Source organism: Plectropomus leopardus, chromosome 16 (genome assembly GCF_026936395.1).
Source record: "Plectropomus leopardus strain MGB_pleo_1.0 chromosome 16, ASM2693639v1, whole genome shotgun sequence".
Classification (NCBI taxonomy): domain Eukaryota; kingdom Metazoa; phylum Chordata; class Actinopteri; order Perciformes; family Serranidae; genus Plectropomus; species Plectropomus leopardus.
In genome coordinates this window covers 13,929,537-13,945,000 of record NC_142191.1, presented here as the reverse complement: position 1 = coordinate 13,945,000, position 15,464 = coordinate 13,929,537, and the positions used below count along the sequence as shown (strand labels likewise).

Genomic DNA, 15,464 nt, shown 5'->3' with positions numbered 1-15,464 from the left:
TTTGTTTATAATATTCATGTTATGTGTATTTTCAAATACATTTTAATTTTGCAGAGAAAAAAAATAATATTTTCAAACAATAATTTGGCAGCCCCTCTGAAAAGCTATGAGGACCCCTTCAGGCATTAAAGACTTAATGTTGAAGACCCAAAATTTAGCTCACAGACATTAGAATTGTATCACTCTTAAAAGAGTTGTCAAACTTTCAAAGTCAGGTTTATTTGTCTCTTCGACAATACTCACTGAGCATACATTGGAGCAAAATACAGTTCTTCATCGACCAGGGTAAAATTATTAATATAAAAGACACACAAAGTGCTGATGCATTTATATGTGCAATGTAGAATGGACAAAAAGTAGTGCAGATTTGAAGTTCTCCTACATTTGTTTGCATGTGGACCATCCTGTGGCGTTGGAGTGAGGGATGGAGGGTAGCATTCAGAGAGTGTTCAGAGTTCTGAAATTTAAACTTCGCTTCTTTAAAAAGTATGAATATATCTCCACTAATAAAGCATACTCTCTTTGGCTGGTGCTGCAGTTGCAACTGAAGAGGATGTTTTTCACTCAAGTGATGCCATTTAAAATGAAGAACAATTTGTGAAATGCATGTTTTAACAATGTCATGATTTATACAGTAGAGCGCCATGTGTTGTGATCTCCGGAGTGATGTTACAAGGTTTCACAGTGATTGCAATTGCATATTGCAGTTGTAAAAAGGGGCAGCATTTTGTAAAAGGTCCACCTCTTTAAAGCACTGAGTCATGTGGCTTTATTGGCGTCCCCAGAGGCAATAGTGTGTGTCTATAAATAAAAGACGACACCACACACTAAAAAAAGACACGGTGTCAGAGCTGCTCGGATCCCCCCTGGACCTGGCATGTGTCAAACCTAAACTGCGTTACCTGATTAGTTTTTATACAAAACTTTGATCCCACCAGTGTAGTTGCTGTATTTGTTTTGTTTTTATGATATTTTATGGATATGATAAAATGAGTGAAAGCCTTTTTTTTTATGCTGGTTTTGGAAAATCTTTCCATGCATATTTGCTTCTATGGCTGAATGATCTCATCTATAAACTTGTCATTGAGGTGTAAGCCGACTAAATAGTTGTGAGGACCAACATACACACACACAGTCAACATGTACATGGTCATGCAGTGGTGTCCGTAGTACTTAGACACAGAGCCAAGCTGCCTGTTTAAGATAATGAGATTAATGTAACAGTCATGCTGGTGCTCACCTCATTGGCAGTGTTGTGGAGCTGTAAGCACGCTGAGATAACAAGACTCACAGAGGACAACACAGACACAAAAATGGGAGTGGATTTGGTATGTTCAATCTGTACGGTCCTCTCTCTCTCTCTCTGCTCTGTCTCCCTCTCTCAGATAAGCTAATATCCTCCCGCTGCTCCTACGGCATTACAGTCTCTCATATTGAATCTCCGAAGGGAGCTCATCTCTTCTCTCCAAACCCCTACAGTTACACCTCTCCAGAGACTCGGGGGTTGAGTGGGATGGAGCTGCTCCTCATTTCGCTCCCTATATGATTTACACTGACAAAGGGAAGGAGCCCTGCACCACAGAACCGTTCTGTCCTCTCTTCTGGAAAGCCATGGGGTTATTCCCCTGGCTGACACATCCAAATGGTTATTAGAGTCAGATATATTTAAAGTTTACGGCCCCAGACCAGCCTTCAGGGCCACTGAAGACAACGCTTGTGTTCTCCTGTGTGGCATCACTAGTGAAATGTGGTTGCGATTGGGCTGTGACTTTTCTGTTATTGCTGCTGTGGACAGAGCTGCAGCCAACACTAATTAAATGGACTAAAGAGTGAATGTTGTGGAATATGAGCACACCAGAGCTTTGTAAGGGCAGGAATCGGTGTATGGGCAAAAGTAAAATGATCTTGATATCAGTGTGTTATGATTTTCAGTTAAATGGAAACCTCTGTATTTTTTAACCTTAGTCCACATTAAGACTTCATGGTGTGCAACAACTGTTTACATTTAGATGCCATCTGAAGGAATGACAGTGGTGGACTAGGCGTACTTGAATCGTTCTGCGGTGGCTTTTGTTGTCTTAATTGGAACTGATGACAGAGATAGTGAAGGCTGAACTAAATGTCCAACATCAAGATGGTTGCTATGTAAACATGGGTCTAATTTAATTTTTTTCATTGTTTAGCTCATTTCTGACGCCTTGTGCTCACACTATGAATTATGTGCACAAACGCCGTCTCCGTATAGCTTCTGCTAACAATACAGTAGGGGGAAATACGACTTTACAGCTTAAATCCATTGCAGCCTCTATTCTCCCTGCTGTGCGCTCTTTTTCCTGCTGTGTGCTTTCATTCAAACACTATTTGCCTAGAAGCTTGCCGCCAAGTATCAAAGTTGTCAACTGAAATGAACAAGGAAGCTTTTCCTCTTCTTTTCAACATCGGAGTAAGCCAGCAGACCATGCAGTGATGGATACAGACTTTGGGATAGGCATATCTTAAAGAGAGAATTTTAGTTTTGACGGAAATTTGGGGGTGTTTAAACAAATGAATAGCAGTCTATGGTCTAAGAATTCAAAGGATAGAGATAAACGTTTCTTGTAAATTATCTCAGCTGTATTCTCTTGGCACATTTTTAGCAATTCTTCCAAACTTCCTTACACAGTGTCAGCAAGAAAGGATGAACATAAGAACAAAATGGTACTGACGTGGTTAAAGGCAGCATTTGTTAGTTATAGATGCTGTCAACCTGTAGACACCTGGCCCCTCACGCAACAACTAAGTTTCCGGTAGAGTTCAGACGAACGGCAGAGGCGATAAAACTTTTGTTTTTACAAGCTCTCAAAGAGCTGAGAGAGCAGCCCTTCCACTCTGTGTCTATCGGTGGGTTGTCTATTATTAGCTGTGGATCAGCAGTATGGGTTTCCAGTGAGTGCTAGCCAGAGAGCATCCTTCACTCTGACCCTGCTCCACTCTGCTCCGTCTGACTCAACACCTTGGTCTGAGTCCAGCCCTGATGAATGGCTGATATCACAGCCAGATCGGAGTTTCTTCTTCCCCACTGCACCTCCTGTTTGTCTGCTAGTGGCTGTTGCAGGCTCAATAATTGCATGTATGATTAAAAAAAAAAAAAAAATGTGTAAAACCTTCAAAAGTCATTTGGTCATTCAGAATCACTAATTTTATTCCACAGTCTGCTCAACACCCCAGCATCCTGCCCTTTTTCATCTATCAAAGCTATTCAATATCTATCTGTGCTTCCTTCCTCATAGTTTTTGTACTTCTCTTTTTTTAAGCATGATTTTGACTCTAAATCTCCTGTTTCTTGCATCATTGTTCCCAACCTGTCTTGTCTCTCTTACTTTGTCTATTTATCTCAAGGTGGTTGTGCTGTTATTCCTTGCTGCTTCTATAATAGGTAGGATAGTGCAATAGGGCTACAGAGTTGTCTCACCCTAAAGCTGGCAGTAGAGGTAGCAACATTGCCAAATTAGCGTCTGTGTAACAGTGACAGCTGGCAGAACTGGACGGGTGTGTGTTATGTGTTCGACCCATCGCCGGGAGATTTAAAAGGCAGCTAGTAGGAGTTAGCAGGTTACTCAAAGAAGAACAGAAAAGAAAATTTCCACAAAGTAGGTGGACAATGAGGTCCTGGTCCTAACCCCTCTCAGCAGAGGACAGCATCAACCGCCACATAACAGAAACTTTATATAATTGTTATTGCCACTTGATGGTATTGGCTAATGTTTTTTCCGCTGTGTCACATCAGTTTTGTGCAGGTACAAGAGGAAAACTATGACTTTTTGGAAAATGGGCTCTGTGATCTCACAGTTGTGTGAGGAGGAGAGTTTTCAGAAAACAGAAATTCACTCTTGTTGCGTCAAGGAATGCACCAGGTTGTTTCCTTGATAATGCTGCACTGTGAACAACAAATTCATGTGGACATTTTCAAGAGGAGAGCTTTTTGATGTCAGCAGCAGCTAACAGCTAACAAAGATTGCCTTGAGTTACATTATTATGCGTTCAAGCTCTCTTATAGTAAAAATGAGTACTTGGCAAAGGTAAATTATAACATTCTCATGATATGTTAAATGTAAACTTCAAAAATTTAGTTTAGGAAACTTAAATGCAGTGTTGGAAAGATTTTTTTTTGCTTTAACACCAGTAAAAAAAATAGATATTAGAGAGAGAATTATGATTATTATGATGTGTTACAAAGTAAAAATAATTTTGTAGCAGTTAATTAACATTTTTTTTGTTATATGACGGAAGGTTATTTTAAAGGTTGTTTCAAAAATTTGCATGATTAGATTTGCACTAATTCAGAGACAATTTAATGAAGAGCTGCATGACTTTTATGATGAAGATTTCATCATCAGTGCATCCCTACTATCTATCTGTACTTTATTTTCTAATTGTTTTAAGATTCCTGTTTTAGTTTTTATATAATTTTGACTCTGTTTCCCTTGTACATTGTGTTATTGTTCCTGTCCTTTTTTCTTTCTCTAACTTTTGTCTTTTTCATTTTGTCAGATCATAAAAAGGGACCAGCAGTTTCTGCCCAAAAGCCCTGTAACTCTTGCAGAAACTGTTGGTTACCTTGGGTGTAACATGATGTGTCAAATTCTGCATCAAAACACATACACACACACAAAAAAACCCCTGTGGGGTAAAATGTTTACCAAGGAGCAAGATTCAGTTCTCAGAGCTATTATTGAAGGCCAACAATAACACAGTAAAAGTGCAAACTTTTTCCCAAAACCACTAAGCATTAATTACTTCATTTCCAAGCAATACAAAAAAAATTTAACTGCTTTGTCTGTGGAGGAATTTCTGTTGTTTACATATTTTAACATCAGAATTCATATAAGCAACCTTGAATGCTGGATGAAGGTTCAGTCATATTAAAAACAAGTTGTCGTAAACAATTTGGTAGCACTTTTTTAATCTAGTTCAAAATGGGGATTCATATAGGACAATACGTTGACAAAAAGAAGTTTCTGAGGCTTTTTTGTTTTGATGGACAGCTCAGTTGACTCTATTTGATATGCCCGACCGCGTGCAGTAAATCCCCCCATCTGGTTGTCTGAGAAGATTAAAAGCAAATGCTACAAATTATTGTCAGACTCTGTCTGACACAAGTCTGGCTTCATTAAGAAGTATACTCTTCCCCCCTAAGTCCTGCTGAGAATACTTTACAATTCATAGCTGATGGGTCATTTGGCAAGTCTGGCGCAATATCCATTAGATGGATAGAATATAATTCTTTATATGACGGTCAGTCTCTGTGGGGCTCTGTCCGTCAGGATGTTATTCTTCATAATAAGAATGTTAACTCATGGTTAAGAAAAAGTTGATTCACTCACTCACACTGGTCTTACAAGAGTTGTTAAGGAATTTTATTTTCTTGTGTGATTAGAAATAAAGATCTTGAAAAGACTATTGTGTTTTTAACCACATGTATCACTCTGTTGGTCCATTGCTTTGTTCAATAGTGAAATATCTCTACAATTATTGGGTGGATTGGACTGTCAAGTGGATGGATCTAAACCTTTTGCCACTGATTCTTTTGCTTACAGTCTAATGTCTATTGATGATTATCAGCTTTGTGAGGCTGTACTTATATTAATGCTTTGATCTAAATGGGGACTGCGTGAGAGGAACTAACCACTGGGGAGCTCCCCCAAAAACCACATACCATCAAGGACTTTTTTCTGTTTGCGTTTGCACCACTAATAGGAACGTTGAAGTGAAAAAGAGATGCAGCGAGTTAGTGCTGCAGAATCTGTTGTTTTATTGGGGGTTTTTTTGGCGCCCATGTTAACAGGTCAGAGCAGCCATGCTGCCTGTATGACTAGCACTGCTCGGCTGCTGCTCAGCTGCAGCACATCTAGAAAAATAGAGACTCGCTAATTTTTTTCCACATGACATTTCCGACTTTCAGTATAAATAGACAGTGAACATAGAGTTTTAATGGTCATGCTGACTTTTTTGTGGAAATACAGAAGTTACAGCAGCAGGCAGCTCTGAGGCAGCGTCAAAGCAACAACGCTGTCATTATGAACACCATAAGCTTGCCAGCCACCGCAGTTTCGCAACTGCAGTCGTTCCTAGGCTTTACATTGCAAACACAATAAAAAGCAGGCTTGTTGGAACTGTGTTCTTAGAAGTTTTTTATGGTCTAAAAATGCCCAATGACAGTGTTAGCAAGGAGATGTTAAGCATGTATAGTGTTTAGTAGTTGCATTAGTAAGATGTGTTTTAGAGTTTAGCAAGAATTTAGCACTAAACACAAAGTACTGTTGAGGCTAAAGAAATTGCCATTAATTTTGTGGGTACTTAGTCATAAATCAAAGTATTGAAATTAAGAAGCTAACCTATGGATAGGAATGGTGCTAGATGAAAAGTCAGCGGATTCAAAGTTATCACAATTCAGACCTAGCAGGGCCATCCCTTGAGCCGTACTTCTAGCATGGCTGAAAATCCTTGAAAACCGTCCTTCATTGTAGGGATCTAAAAAAAATCACAGTAGTTTACGGTATTTTAGGAAGATTTGACTTTTCATGTATCACCACCTATATAATATGTTAAAAATTAAAGACCAAAGTCCATTTTTTACTTTAAGGGTAATATAATGTGGCTTATTTTTCTCCAATCATAAATGAAGATGCTGCTTCACCATTTTTTTTTTATAAAGAATAAGCCCTAATTGGTAAATACAGGCTCATAGAGGCTTGTTTCTCTCAGGGCTTCTATAATAACCACAGAAACAGAATGGATTTCACGTACCAAAACAAAAAGGGATTGCTCTGTGGAAATCACTGTTGACATACTTGCCCCCAAATGCTTGTTTTTTAGATTAGGCCTTTTTTGGTTGAATGTTTACCTACTTGAGCTCAATTACTATTGTGTGTGTGTGTGTGTGTGTGTGTGTGTGTGTGTGTGTGTGTGTGTGTGTGTGTGTGTGTGTGTGGCACTTCAAGGCTAAGCTGTCTTTGTGTCTCAGCGCGACACTACTCTGGCAGGAGCTATTCTAATTAGGGCTGTGATATGCATGTTTCTGTGTATATCTGTTTTCCTTCACCAATCTCAATTTGCGCGTTTGTTTTTGTCTTTGGCGTGAATTAGAGTGCGTGTATCTGTGTGTCTATGTGTGTCAACACACGTGCTCGTGTGTGACTCTAATAAGTGTTGACTGAAATCTCTCATCCCCCGAAGACCAATCTGTGAAAACTGACCTAATGTAATAAATCATTAAATTAGTCTTTTTAATTGGTATTGTTTGATATGATGAGTACCATGTGTTCCAATTACTCTACTCATTTCCCAATTAAGCACAGTGCATTGTTCCCTATTGGGACTGGCACAGGGAACAATGCACTGATAGATTTCCAGAATTCAGTCCATTGAAGCATCTGTGAATGGGTGAATGACGGATTTTTTGCCTAAACGTGTGAATGAGTTCTAGCATTTACTTGTATATCTGCAGATGGTATCTGGGCTGCAGTGTTGTTTTGTGTCTCTTTGTGGCCATTTTGAGTTTTTTCCTGGTTGGTATGTATTAATTACATTTTCAATAAAAGCCAGGCTCCCCCTGACACCTTGGTCTGGCAGGCCCCTTCAGTAATCCATCCATGGCTTATATCACAAAGTTTCACGGTCCAATTTTTTTGATTCAGTTGAGAGGGCCTGCAATTGATATATGAGACAATATCGAAAGTCTATTTCAAACAAGCTGCCAGAAGAAGCTTCGACTCCTTTCTGCTTTTCTTTTGGCCATAAAAGATAAAAGCAACACATAAAAAATGTAAATAATTTGTAAATAATTATATCTGGTGAAGGACTGTAAAGTTCACTGTAAATTGACTCCACTAACACACATAAAACAGCACATTAGTTTCTGAAAGAAATCTCATTTTAGCACAAACCATGATGTTTTTCCTAAAATTTCAGTGCTATCTGTGTTAAAGTCCTGAAGGGCAGCTGAGTGTAAAAAGTTTAGTTATTTTTTTAAAGTATAAAATTCAGCTCATCAATAACTGTCAAGGTTCATAGACAAAACAGGTTTTTCTTGCTATTCATTTTCATTCATTGCTTTTGCACTTTTACAATGCATGAATTAGCCTATTTTCCTTTAATCATTGCTTAATTTATGCTTTTTCTTACTCATGATTGGTTAAATTCACTGCATCTCCAGACAGAAACTATGTTGCCATAGCAAGAAGTTAGTGGAGTGTGATGTCCGTCCAGCCTGGTGCACCATTGAGTATTTCATCTCATAACGGCATTGTTCACATATGGCATGTGCCTGTCTTTTGACCAGTATTTTCTTCGAAATCCAAAATATTTATTCCTGAGTAAATTATCTTTTTCTTTCTTGCTTGTGATCATCTGCTGTTTGACAGTGACACATAAGTTTAAAAAAGGACGTATCCTAAAGATGATGGTGTGGATCAATGTTTTCCATTCCCATCATGCTATTATAATCGTTGATAATTAAATTGATCAATTGATCCAGATCAGTGGATAGTTAAATTCCTATTAGACCCTCTTCCACTGGTAGTCCAACTCATTATTATATCATCTTTATTAAAACTTAATTTATCTATTAATGAAACGTGAGTAAGAACAATCACTAAATCTCAATTCTACTTCCCAGATCCCCAATAGTGTGCTCTTAATGTCTAATTACACAACTTACACAGTAAAGGATAACTCATTTCAGTCCCGGAGAGTGGGATGCTAAATATTTTAGAGATTCGGATATTTGTTCACACTGCATACAGCACACCTGCTGTAACTACATCCACACCACCTGGCACCGCACACCGGTGAATCACTTCTGGCAACAAATCATTGACAAACTGCATCCCACCTGTCCCTGTCACTCTGCCTACAGAGCTCACATCCGCCATCATCTTAGATAAGACACCTCGGCCATTATTCATTATTCAGGAACCTCCAGAACTAAAGAATACTTGAAAAGAAGAATTTGAGTCATTTTTTATTTGTGCTCCTTTGTGGGAGTGACAGGGGCTGAGTCATCAACTGAGTAATGACATAATATGAGTGGTGCGTCTACGCAGCATGATGTCACATAGCTCTGTCATGGTGACCTGGAGTCTTACAGAGAAAACCTAAAATAATAAGACATTTAAAAAAATCCTCAAGGCCGAGCATCTAAAAACACCCACATCAGGAAGTTCTCAACAGTACCACTTTCTTTGTTTAATCTGTGTGTGGGTTCAAGGTCTGGCCGAGCAAGGCTATGTGATGGATTACGTACTTTACCAGGAAGCAATAGATGGGTTTTATTACCCATGAAAACATACAAATATGAAACAATTTACCCCGCGAAAGATAAAATTAGATATGTTGTGGTGAGAGTATCACTGGTGTCACATGAGCACAAGCCAACGTTGGTTCCCTATGTCTCATTTTACTGTTTTCTGAAAATCTCAGCACGTTCTATGAGCCCGACACGCAGCACCATTTATGATTAATGACACACTGAGGGCGAAATTGATATACACCTAAATAAATATCAGCTTCAATTGGAAGAGATTGACTTAACCTGACCGTGTGCTCACATCAGCATTGACAGCGAGCTAATCGTTCATGTCAGATGAGCGATGTGAGACAAGAAGGCGAGAAAACCAGTGGCAAGTTCACACTTAAACAATAACTGGGGCTTCAGCTTGAAGAGTGCAGGGTGGAAAGAATAAACATAAGCATGACCAAAAAGCACATTTTTAGAGAGAACAGAGGCTGTTATGCTACTTTCATGCTCATACTATTTAAGGTTTCTATTAAAACATGTTAACATGCTGTAATGCTCAAAAACACATTATTTCCCTCAAATTGTCCATGCTGGAACATTGTATTTGTATAAACAAATTCCTACCCAACCTCCCACTTCCCAACCACTGGATCATTGGTAACAGCCAGACAAAAAAGGGGAAAAAAGTTACATAAAAATAACGACAATGAAACAAATTTTAAAGAGTAACTAATAAACAACAACAAATAAAGAAATAAAAATGAGTCACTTTAAGAGATACTGATGCTAGAGAAGAAAAAACAGTTTGAAATGTATCATTCAGAACAGTTTGAAACATTACTTTTTTGCTGTTGTTTTTCTCATTATTTAAAACTTTAAAACCACATTTTAAATGAAATACAGAAAAACAGGTTCCATTTAAAGAGGCTATAGTAGCTAATTTTCACCACCATGTCAGAGAATATGCCACGTCATTGTCTCTGAGAGAATGTTTCCCCTGACAAAGCAGTGGGCTTGTGTTGGGACATATTACTGATGCTGCAGGTGCTCTGCTAAGAACATGCCCCTGGGTGAAAATTCATGTGACAATCCTCAAAAAAGTGTTTTGGAAGCTGACGGGAGCTTCACACAGATTTGGTGCATGTCATCGTGTTTCCCTGATGTCAAAATGTTCGCTGGGTTTAATTATGAGCAATGAAAAGGGCATCAATAAGCACGGTTGCCCTTTGCTGGCATACTTTGGGCATGATGCGTTTGTGTTTCCGATGATTGCTTGTCAGTAGATAAATTATTGTGAGCCAGGATTACAACAGCAACAGGACTGTTTAGATGACGGGGAAGATGAGAGGACAGAGCGAAAACTATCTCTCCAACTCCTGTCTTTCTTTCCTCTCTACATTAGCTTTTTATTCTATCAATTGTCCATGTAGTTCTTTGTTTTTGTTTTTTCTTTTTTTGTCTTGATTTGAAGACCTTAAAACAAAGTTGCCCCTTAAAGGGAGGGGGCCGATGAAGATGTAAACAATAACAGCGTCCTTTCAGGCTGAGCTGTAATGCTAGCGAGCTCAGTGGCGCTATGTGAGTTTGCAGTAGAAGCACCCTCCCTTCTGCGCAGTGACACGGTTGTTGGGTGTAGCTTGTAAGAAAGAATATAGTTGCTACACAGCTCACAACAAGGTCTGTGGATTATCTTGAGTAATTAGATAATAATTTCTGGAAAGAGACGGTGTTGAGTTTTTTCACAATCCAAATACCTTCTAGTTCGGTTACATTGGAGAGAAGGCAGACTCCCTACGGCTGATATCTCCCAACACTTGGCAACTCACACCAAAACAATCTGGGTTGATAAATAGCACTGGAAAAATGTGTAATTTTGATTTTGAGGTGTACTTTCCCCTTAAACTTCCACATTTTAGCATCAGTGGCATTTAGAGTAAATACTGTAGATATAAAAATTGTGATTATTGTTTTAGTGTTTTTCAACTTTCTTGCTTACTTACTTAAATACACCTCAGCAAGAAACTCTTTTCTTCTACCGTCTCCGCTTCTTTTTTTTGCTATTCAGCTTAGCAAGAATAATTAAATGCTTTTATTTTGTACAAGCATCTTAAATCCATGGCCCCAGATGAACCTGAATGCATCAGATCAACTATTTCACTTATATTGAAAGTTGAAGACATTCTTTACCCTTGAGTGAATATGTGTCTTTATGAAATATGGGTCTTAAAATTACAGCCATGGTAATAAAACCTTGCTCCTGGCATTCCTGAATAAAATGACCAACCCATTTCCAGCTTTTCTCCACATTCAGCAAATGGGTCATATAAAAGCTTCTTCTAATATATGCGTTTATACCACAGGAAGTCAGGGTCCGGACCCTTTTATCTCACTTTCACCATCTGTTGAACAGTATATAATCCAGAGTCATGGGCGTTTAACTCACATATGAACAATGTAGAGTACCGTGAACTGTATGACTGTGGAAATGCAACCGACTTGTAGGGAGATGGTGGCACATGATGTTTCATCTTGCTGAACCACTGACCCCCTCTCCTCTTGTATTTCATTTCCTAGGCGATCCACTCAGTTGCCTGGCATCACGAGGGCAAGCAGTTCATTTGCAGTCACTCAGATGGAACTCTGACCATATGGAACATCAGAGGCCAGGGCAAGCCCATACAGACAATCACCCCGCACGGTAAGGAGGTGGAAACACACACATAAACAAACATATTCGCACACGGGCTGTGTTTGAAATCACTCCTTTACTCACTCATTTACTCCTCCCTTAGATACTTATTGGAGTGTAACCATAGTGCATTATCTAGTAAATGGGGAGTAATTTCAGACGCGGCCAGATGCATGATGGTCTCACTGCGAATTTCAGGTGGATCTCCCATTTCAAAACAATCACTGTACTTTTTGGTCTTTGCATTTTCCTTTCAGAAACAGAAATGACAAAAAATAGCAAATAGTAATTTGAATTTCATTACAAAATCCAGAAAAAAAGAAATACAAAACGTTTTGAGTTTACAGAAATGGAATATATAAAAAAAAATAGAAATGCCACGTAATTTTTCTTTTACTTCTTTGTAAACAATTCCTTATGGAAAAAAAAACAAGTGATAATTTCATTTATTTGTTTTTCTGTATGAACCAAATATTGAAAAAAAGATGTTTGTTTGCTCATTATCTGCTTGAAAGGAAAAAATCAAATAAACGAGGAAACAAAATAACTACTCAAATTTACATTTCTCTGTATGTTTATTTATTTATTTTCTCAATTCTGATTGTGTCATTCTGCTGCAGCTTCATGCATGCAGCATCAGAAGAGTGACGCTCAGAATTAAGGAAATGATGAGAAGATTTCAAAAATATTTACAGTGTTACCAGAGCCGAGGTCACCAACTTTGCAAATGCCTGGGTGTAACTTTTACGCACAGTTTAGTGCAGCTGTAAGCTGTAAAGTTAAACAAGTATCCATGGTAACGAAAGCAGCACACAACCAAAAAAGTGAAGAGGATGGAAGTGCGTCTTGTGTATCTCATTAAATGGATCATTTTTAATTGGGGCTGAATGAGATCCTGACGCGCTGCCCTCCTCTTTTCACTTTTTTGGTTGTGTGCTGCTTTCATTACCATGGATACTAGTATCACTTTCTGCTCCATACAGTGTGTAAAATTTACAGCCAAGTGGGCACACACAAACCGTCAGTCTAACTGGTGCACCAGTTTTCAGTTTCAGTTGGTCGTAACGTTTAGCTCCAGTTTGTTCATTGGCAGTATTTTATCTTTTATTATTTTATCTTATCTTTTTTGATAAACGAAAAGGACAATTAAGTGGCATTTCTATTATATATTTTCGAAAGATTTCACATCAGTTTGCTCAGGTTTCAAAGGGTCAAATAGCTTGTAAGAGGTGTCTAAATGCAGCATATGAAAGCTGATATCGATCCAGGTTTCAAGCGGTTAAACAAATACTTGTGCATGTCAAACTCAATAGAAGGTTATCCATATGAAGATAAATGCGTCTGTTTCATTGGATTATTATGCAAAGAAAATGTTACTGATTTTACCTGGTCTGGTTACTTTGGGATGTTGGAAGTATAGAACCAGTTTTACAGTACATGATAGCAGTGCCAGTCACATGACCTGCTCGGTACTAATTGAAACCATCCCTCAAGAGTCTCTTTACTGTACACATGCCTCCCTCATAATTTCCCCATTTCAGTCAGAGGATTGTAGTCCAATTATGTCCTGCCTCTGTTTGCTTCACTTTGTGTCTGCACGTGCATGCATTAGTGTTGGCGCGCTGTTTATTTCCTGCCGAAAAGCAAGTCTGCTCTTTTGAAGATGTATTTTAATCCACACTCCTCTGTCTCCCCACACACACCTACTCACCCCACAGAGCACTTTGACAGCTCACCCAGATGAAGGGTCTGCAAGAAGTAGACAGTGTGCGAGTGCAACAAATGGACAGAGAGAGCACGAGAGTCACAGAGAAGAACAAAGAAAAGGAATTATATGAAAGGAAAAAAACAACAACTTCTAACCAGTTTCTCAAGCTGCTTTTGTGTGTAGGGGATTGCGGAGAGGATTTCACCACACAGGCTTTTTAATTAGTTGTTTCTCCCACTGCTGCATACATAATTAGTTTGGTATTTAATGGGCAATTATGTCAAGTCCTTTGACAGGTTTAAGTGAGGCTTATAAGTCCTCCTTTAATTGTCTTTTTAGATATCTGTTATTTAGATGTAGTTATTAAAGCAGTTCTTTATTACACAGAGCTGCCTTGTATAACGTGCCTCAGGGCTCACTTTGGGTCTTCGGTGGTAGTTCAGCCACTTATTGTGTATTCTGATATGCTTAGGTCTGCACACGTGTGATGGATGTGCACATTTCCTCCAAACTGACCTCCCTTGAGGTTTTGAATGGATGGAGTCTTTTAATCATTCATGATCGCCACACCTTCTTTGCATGTCACGGCCCCTGCATTTGTCTCCATCCTCTCTGATGAATAGCCTCTTGTTATTGTCTGGCTACTGTTCAGAGCTGCAGTTTAAGTGCAGCTTCTGGGGAGGGAGAAAAAAAATGAGATGACAGAAGAAGAGGGGTGGTGAAGAGAGATGAGCGGGCAAAGTAATGTAACTTCTGTTTGTTCTATTTTTAGGAAAACAGCCCAAGGACGGGAAGAAGCCAGAGCCTTGTAAACCCATTCTCAAAGTGGAGTACAAAACCACTAGAAATGGGTAAGGTCCCTCTCTCGCTCTCTCTCTCTCTCTCTCTCTCTCTCTCTCTCTCTCTCACACATATACCACACATTTACATACATCGCACTTACACACATGCTTGGGCATTAATACGCTTAATTATACAACACAGATATGGCATTAAGTTTACTGTAAGGGGTTAAAAGCAGTTGCCAAGATAATGTGAGTAACAAAGGTGCATGTCCTCCAGGAGCTACTTGTTTCACTGGCATCATGCACGAGGTGTTTTTTATCCATAACAAGGTTACTACAATAAAAATATCTTTTAAATTGTCATGTTTCTTTAAAACTTCATTTGTAGTCAGATAAATCAGTGGTTCCACCTGTCAAAGTTAAAGGAATACTTCACCCCTCAAATAATTATTCGTATCAGTTACTCACCCCTTGTTACACTGACATCATGAAAAATCGTTATTCTCTAAAATGACTGTTTTTATGTTTTTGCTGTTATTAAACATGGACCTCTATGACTTCAATTAATCAAGAATTTATTTTTTTTAATTCTTCATTTACTGGATGCTTGTGAGAAAGACTGTTAACATCACACATTTAACATATTACAGGGTGAGTAATTCATATACAAATGATCATTTTGGTGTTAAGTATTCCTTTAACTGGTAACACAGCCCACAGAGTGCTCCAGGGATGCTGTTTTTCTGTAGGCCAACCTGGAAGCTAACGTCGCCCTGGTTCCTTTTGTTCAAAAGCCTGAGGGATTTTTCCATTGGATTTTGGATTATTACAGAAAATAACCTCTGTGGTAAACAAACCTTTATGGTTTTGTTCAGCAAGATAATCTTCACAATTAAACACCACTTTGAGGAATTTTGAAGCCTAAATGCAATCATTAGATGTAAAAAGCTATTGCTAGGCTAAAAACGAAATTCATTCCGGTCGCATCCCGATTGCTACAAGGCT

General features: G+C 38.7%; 1 protein-coding gene across 4 annotated transcripts in view; it reads left to right on the top strand.

The window, feature by feature from the left end:
• stxbp5a (syntaxin binding protein 5a (tomosyn)) overlaps window positions 1-15,464 on the top strand; it is a 129,192-nt gene that overhangs the window by 78,339 nt on the left and 35,389 nt on the right. For all 4 annotated transcript variants that reach the window (XM_042503040.2, XM_088089126.1, XM_042503038.2 and 1 more), the window contains exons 8-9: window positions 11,852-11,975; window positions 14,447-14,525. In XM_042503040.2, coding sequence (XP_042358974.1) covers window positions 11,852-11,975; window positions 14,447-14,525 — 203 coding nt within the window. The remainder of the gene's footprint in view (window positions 1-11,851; window positions 11,976-14,446; window positions 14,526-15,464) is intronic.